This window comes from Salvia splendens, chromosome 17 (genome assembly GCF_004379255.2).
Source record: "Salvia splendens isolate huo1 chromosome 17, SspV2, whole genome shotgun sequence".
Taxonomy (NCBI): domain Eukaryota; kingdom Viridiplantae; phylum Streptophyta; class Magnoliopsida; order Lamiales; family Lamiaceae; genus Salvia; species Salvia splendens.
The window spans coordinates 1,920,572-1,927,756 of record NC_056048.1 but is presented as its reverse complement, the minus strand read 5'-3'; the positions used below and the strand labels follow the sequence as shown (position 1 = coordinate 1,927,756).

Below are 7,185 nucleotides of genomic sequence, written 5' to 3'. Positions count from 1 at the left end.
ACCCGTTGATTAACTAGTAATATTGAAGTCTCCTTCTTCTAATACTTCACAATTAACTCCTATACACAAAAGATTCAAGTCCTCACTCTAGAATTCCTTCTCTCGAATGCAAATTATCTACGCGTTGTTCATTCTTTTATCAATCCTAATTAGGTATCTCTCGATTACTCAAAACTAGGTCAATATATCCAATTGGTAGCTATGCAATTGAATTGAAAGGCACAAAAATGAGACAAAATAATCACAAGAGCAAAGGTAATCAAAAGCTATTGAATTAATCACAAGTGTTCATTGTAGTCATCACCAAAACTCTACAAAGGATTTAGCTACTCATATTCAACTCAAAAACATACGAATAATCCATAGTCATTGAATTAAACATTAAAATCAATGAAAAATACTCCCAAGGATGGATTGAATGGAGATTCGTCTTTGTCTTCAATGTTGTTGAGGATTGGGACGCCTTTCCTCTCAATTCTACTCTCCAAACCTTCAAAATCTGCTATGGGGCGTGTATCATGTAATGAGGTCGAAAACCTAGGTCTTCTTTTATACCCGGGGCGGAAATATTCAATCTCGCAGAACACATCTCCCGGCCGGGCGATTTTAAGTCGCCAAAACGCCCGGTCGGGCGAACTTTCTGGAGTTCGCGACCAAAACGTTCGGTCAGGCGTTTTCCCCTTAAACATCGTCCGGTCGGGCGTTTTCTCTGGAATCCTCCAAAAGCATTGTCTTCGTCTTCGAAAGGGCTTCGCGTGAGTATCTTGCACGCCCCCATCGGAGTCCGGATGAGAGAGTTATGGCTATTATACGAAAGTCATTTTCACCTGTTTTAGCTCCAAACACTCGACAAACTCGTCAAAACACTTATGTAGTGGATAATGGATGTAAACTCAAGTAGTATGCTACAAAAACACTGAAACTTTCACGTTAAACATCCAAAATACTTGCTAAACCACGAGTTTATCAACTCCCCCAAACTTAAACACTTATTTGTCCTCAAATAAGAAGTAGAAAACATAGAATGCGAACTCGTGTAAGTATGTTGGATTGTCATCACTGCCTCAGTAAAAGAAAACAGAATTATCATGCATCAATAACTTCGCATACTAGTACACCAAAATGAACATTGCTTCATGCTATTAGCACGTATTCCATTTTGTCAATTTGCCCTCACCGGAAGTATACAGTGTGATAAAAAATTCTCTTCTTTCTCTCACTCTCAAAGTGTATGTGTATAAAATGGGCCTCTCAAATCAATCAAAAATGTATAGCTTACCATAAGCTTGCTCGAAGTCTAGACTCTCCTCTACTGTGTTGTGACTACAGATTTAGGATCCGAACGGTCTTTACTAGAGGTTGTAATGTAAGGCTCTTTGGTAAGTTGAGGAATATTTGGCTAAAAAGTGACTAAACCCAATTATAGCAAAAGTGATCAATTTCACTACATCAAACTTAGTACCCCACCAACCATTCGAATCTCAGTGAATTCTAGACTTTGTCAAGATTTCTTCTCACTTCCCAATTCCTTTAATTTTTTTTCTTTTCAAGATCTCTTTTTTTTTGTACATCATTTCCCTTTTTTCTTATGCACAACCAATTCTTTCATTCAAACAAAGATGTCTATGCACTTTTCACAAGTAAACGCGCTACTTTTCTTTCTACCTTATCTCTCCAACTCTTTTCACAAAATATAAACTAAAATTCACCAAGAGTGTATGGATATTCCCTTTTATTTAGCTTCCAACGAAAAAGGCTTTAAAGGCTCAAAGTGGCTAGCTAGGGAAAAATATTATGAATAAGGTCATAAATTTGGATATCAAAAGTAGCTAAGAAGGATGGCCTAACGTCCTCTCCTATTCCTATAATCACTATGTAGACTCAAGAAGACCGCGAGCAAGTTCTAGAAACATATAACATAGTTGATGAAAAATCACACATTTTTGGAAAAAGATATTGGCTCAATTCTCACATGGTATTTTCGACAAATGACAAAGCAACGAGCAATTCACTCTAGGCAAATCACAAGAAGGAAATACGAGTTACTTAGCTAAATCAACAAGTTTTCACAAACATTTTACGCAAGTTCTCATCATAGGCAATTCATCCAACAAACCTACTTAATTCATCTCCAAATGTCTCCAACTTCCCATTCAATTTCACCCAAGGGAGTATACAAAAAGAAACAACACAAACTAACAAAGCACACACAAGGAAAACTTCACTAATCAACATATCAATTACGGAACCATCAAATAAAGAGAGAGAGGTAAAAAAAGGAATCCACTAGACACCCCCCCCAAACTTATTCCAAGCAAAGCTGGGATAAGTTTGAAAGATAGTGGATCTCTCATGTACCTTCACCGCCGAGGAAGAGGCGCCACTGGCCACGGGCATTGATGTCGTTTTTCACCCATCAAAGCCTATTTCCCTGTTCCACTCAAAACACAAAGAAAACACAAAAATACACCAAAATGAGAACAAAACAAAAACACACCAAAACACACAAAAATAAAAAATTTACCTACTAGGGGTTGCCTCCCCCATAGCGCAACTGTTTAACGCCGTTTGCCCGACGGTCTTCAAGCTTTCACTTAATGATCCAATCTCACTCGGATAATGTTATCGGGGCCTTTCTTCGCTTTAGCGGCCAAGTAGAGCTTGTGTAGACGCTTCTTCCACCAAGTGGGCTTCACATCGGCCCCAACAACACCTTCTTTAGGTATTCCAATTTCCACTTTGGCAAACCTTCATCTTTTTACCCCACAATCCTTGTTCATCTTCAAACATCCATTCTGGCATAAATATTTCCTCCAAAGGATTCTCAACCTCATCATCCCTAGCCATCACATGTGCCGCTTGTATCATCTTGCACTCTTCAACTTTTAAGGGCACCTCTTCCACTCTCTTGGACTCTTCCACTTCATGACGTTTCATCTTGTCCAACAAGGAGAGAATGACCATCTTGTTTCCATGCCTAAGGGTGAGTTCTCCCTTAGTGACGTCAATTAGAGCTTTTCCAGTTGCTAGGAATGGTCTTCCAAGGATGAGAGGGACATTTGGATCCTCCTTCATGTCCAAAACAACAAAACCCACGGGGAAGATAAAATCATTTACCCTTACTAAAACATTCTCAAGAAGTCCATTCGGGTATTTGACGGATTTATCTGCCATTTGAAGGGTAAATGTAGTTGGCTTCAAGACACCAAACTTCAACTTCCGGAAGAAGCTTAAAGGCATGAGATTTATGCTTGCCCCCAAGTCACACAAGGCCTTAGTTTGCCTATCATTCCCGATCACACAAGAAATGTTGAAGCTCCCCGGATCTTTCATCTTTGCCGGCATCTTTTGTTGGATGATTGCACTACAATTCTCGGTCAAATTCACGGTTTCATAATCAACCAACCTCTTCTTCTTGGACACAATTTCATTCAAAAACTTGAGGTAGCCGGGCATTTGTTGGAGAGCCTCAATAAGAGGAATATTGAGATGCACTCTCTTGAAGATCTCAAGGAACTTAACAAGCTTCTCGTCCAACTTCTTCTTTTGCACCACTTGAGGAAAAGGAATTTTAACCTCTTTTGGTGTGGGGGAAGCAATTGCCTCGGGTTGAACCTCGGATTGCATAGGAGGCGATTCCATCTCCATCTCTTCTTCTTCTTTCGTGTCGGGTACTCCCTTAGCTTCCACTTCGGGCATAGGAGAACTCTCATAGCTTGTCCCACTCCTTAAGTAGATTGCCTTGCAATCTTTGGGGTTCACATTTGACTGTCCTGGGAACTGCTCTGGCTTATGCTGACTGCTCACAGCTTGAGCAATCTGACTCATCTGCATCTCTAGGCCCTTCATATGTACTGTCATGCTATGGACATCATTCTCAACCTTCTCCAGCCTTTGGTTGGTATGCTCCATGTTCTTGTGTGACTGTAACATGAATGCACTCAGTATATCTTCTGTACTTTTCTTCTGCGGCTCAGTGAGCATACCTTGGGAAACTGTGAACCCCGGTGGTGGCTGCAGGGAATTGTTGGGGTTCCCATACGACAGATTAGAATGCGCCTTGTTCCCAAACTGATTGTAACATCCACCCCCTTGATTAGGGCAGGAGTTGTTGTAGTAGCTATTGCCCCATTGGTGTATATAGCTTACATCCTCTACACTCTCTTGCTGCTCCTACACAACCGGTCTCATCCCCATGAGATCTAACTTCTTGTGGAGGAGCTCCATCTGTTTGTACATACTGTCCATTTGGCTACTCTCTGTGGCAGAAGCTACCCTGTGCACTCTACTCCTCTCGTTGTTCCAGCCTTCATCATTAGATGTCACTTTCTCAATCACCTCCATGGCCTCTGCTTCTCCCTTCTTTAGCAGTGATCCCCCTGCACTCAAATTTAGTTCCCTCTTTGCTTCAGGCAGGCACCCCCTATAGAATGCTAGGACTTGATGCGTCGGATTCAATCCATGGTTGGGGCACCTCTTCATCAGTCCCTTAAATCTTTCCCAAGCTCCTCGAATACTCTCTTGGGGAGTCATCTCAAAAGAAATGATTTCCGACTGCCTCTTCAACGCCTCACTCGGTGGGTAGTATTTTTCTAAGAACTTTTCCACCATTGCCTCCCACGTACGAATGGAGTTGGGCTCCATACTGTTCAGCCAATCCTTGGCATCATCCTCCAGAGAGAAAGGAAACACCCTTAGTCTGATCTGCTCATCTGTGACTCCATTTATCTTCGTCGTGTTGCAGATCTGGATGAATTTAGTGAGATGCTTGTTAGGATCCTTGGTGGGTCGGCCTCTGAAAGCATTGTTCTCAGCTATCTGAAGTAGTCCTCTTCTGAGTTCAAATGTGTTGGCATTGACATTGTTGCCAACAGTTGGATTTGCCACCCCATGATAGGCATACATGTTTTGAACAGGTACCACATTCTACCTTTGATTTAACTGCCTCTGCAAGTCTTCGAGCTGTTGTTGAAGTTGAGCATTCGTTGGGGGAGGCGGTGGTGGAACATTATTCTCGTCTCCGTTCTCCATCAGAATAGGAGATTGTGGCTCAAACTGAATAGGGGAGTGAACTGGTGACGGAGTAGGTGACGGTGATTCTTGAACTGGTGAAGGTGATCGTCTTTGGACCGGAGAAGAGACTCGGATCCTTTGATTTAGCCTTCTCAAAGCGTTTCTCCTTCTGTTGGATGCTTCGATCTCAAGATCGATAGGCTCTAAAGGTAGACCCCTAGAGGGTGTGTGCATACAACCTGAAACAAGAAAACTCAATGTGAGAGCTCAAAAATAAAACAAAAATTAAAGCAATAAAGTCTAAACTAGTAATCTCTATCTTTACCACGATATTGAGCTAAATTAACACAAATTGTCCCCGGCAACGGCGCCAAAAACTTGACTCAACTTATTTTTACACAAGAAATTCCCGCAAGTGTATGGGGCTAGTGTAGCACAAAGTAAGCAAGAGTATCGTATCCCACAGAGACAAATTGTGTAAACTCAAGTACCACGAACCGATTTCAACTACTATTTAGACAAAGCAAATGTTGGTTTTGGTATTTAACTATTAAACATAAACAAAGTAAAGCAATGAACAAAAATAAGGTTTCAAATACGAGGAAGAGGTAGAGCTTTGGATCCGACTACAATACCCATAATGTAAACAACTCAATAACTTTGATTACCCGTTGAAGTCTCTAGGATTAGTAGGAACATCGCTATTCTAGGCTAAGCCCCCTCTCGAGTGCACTCAACCCCGTTGATTAACTAGTAATATTGAAGTCTCCTTCTAATACTTCACAATTAACTCCTATACACAAAAGATTCAAGTCCTCACTCTAGAATTCCTTCTCTCGAATGCAAATTATCTAGGTGTTGTTCATTCTTTTATCAATCCTAATTAGGTATCTCTCGATTACTCAAAACTAGGTCAATATATCCAATTGGTAGCTATGCAATTGAATTGAAAGGCACAAGAATGAGACAAAATAATCACAAGAGCAAAGGTAATCAAAAGCTATTGAATTAATCACAAGTGTTCATTGTAGTCATCACCAAAACTCTACAAATGATTTAGCTACTCATATTCAACTAAAAAACATACGAATAATCCATAGTCATTGAATTAAACATTAAAACCAATGAAAAATACTCCCAAGGATGGATTGAATGGAGATTCGTCTTCGTCTTCAATCTTGTTGAGGATTGGGACGCCTTTTCTCTCAATTCTACTCTCCAAACCTTCAAAATCTGCTATGGGGCGTGTATCATGTAATGAGGTCGAAAACCTAGGTCTCCTTTTATACCCGGGGCGGAAATATTCAATCTCGCAGAACACATCGCCCGGCCGGGCGATTTTAAGTCGCCAAAACGCCCGGTCGGGCGAACTTTCTGGAGTTCGCAACCAAAACGCCCGGTCGGGCGTTTTCCCCTTAAACATCGTCCGGTCGGGTATTTTCTCTGGAATCCTCCAAAAGCATTGTCTTCGTCTTCGAAAGGGCTTCGCGTGAGTATCTTGCACGCCCCCATCGGAGTTCGGATGAGAGAGTTATGGCTATTATACGAAAGTCGCGCATTGAAGCGCACCCGGTCAGGCGATTCTTCCTTCAAGCTCGTTTTCAAGTCATTTTCACCTGTTTTAGCTCCAAACACTCGACAAACTCGTCAAAACACTTATGTAGTGGATAATGGATGTAAACTCAAGTAGTATGCTACAAAAACACTGAAACTTTCACGTTAAATATCCAAAATACTTGCTAAACTACGAGTTTATCAAGAAACCCTCTTCTGGATTTGGATTTTTGTGAAATGGGAATAAGGTGCTGACCGATAGGTGGAGGAATATAATTTGGGCCTCTTGAATTAATAAAGTGATTTGGGCCAGTGAATTTTAAGCTAAAGTATCTGGGACTAGAAAAAAAAAACTTGTAGTGGGCCGATTTTAACAATTAAGTGGCATTTTTATTTGATTTGGGCCAGGGGATTATTTTTGGAACGGACTACATAATTAGCGGACTTGAGAATTTAAATATTGTTGGAAAGAAATTAATTTAAGGAATTAAGCTTGGAGCTTAATTAATTAATTTCCGAATAATTTGGGTTTTACCAAAGACGGAAAGGTGTTAAGGAAAGACGCGAAGGGCCGACCGGCGTCGCCCCGCGACGCCCTGTGCGGCCTTAAGAAAAATC

General features: G+C 41.1%; 1 protein-coding gene across 1 annotated transcript; it reads right to left on the bottom strand.

Annotated features, from left to right (window-relative positions):
• Positions 1–2,718: 2,718 nt before the first annotated feature.
• Positions 2,719–4,905, bottom strand: LOC121775417. The gene is made up of 2 exons (XM_042172499.1): positions 4,208–4,905; positions 2,719–4,120 (listed from the first exon to the last, which is right to left on the bottom strand). The coding sequence occupies exons 1-2, from the start codon at positions 4,903–4,905 to the stop codon at positions 2,719–2,721; spliced, it is 2,100 nt and encodes a 699-aa protein (XP_042028433.1).
• Positions 4,906–7,185: the final 2,280 nt, after the last annotated feature.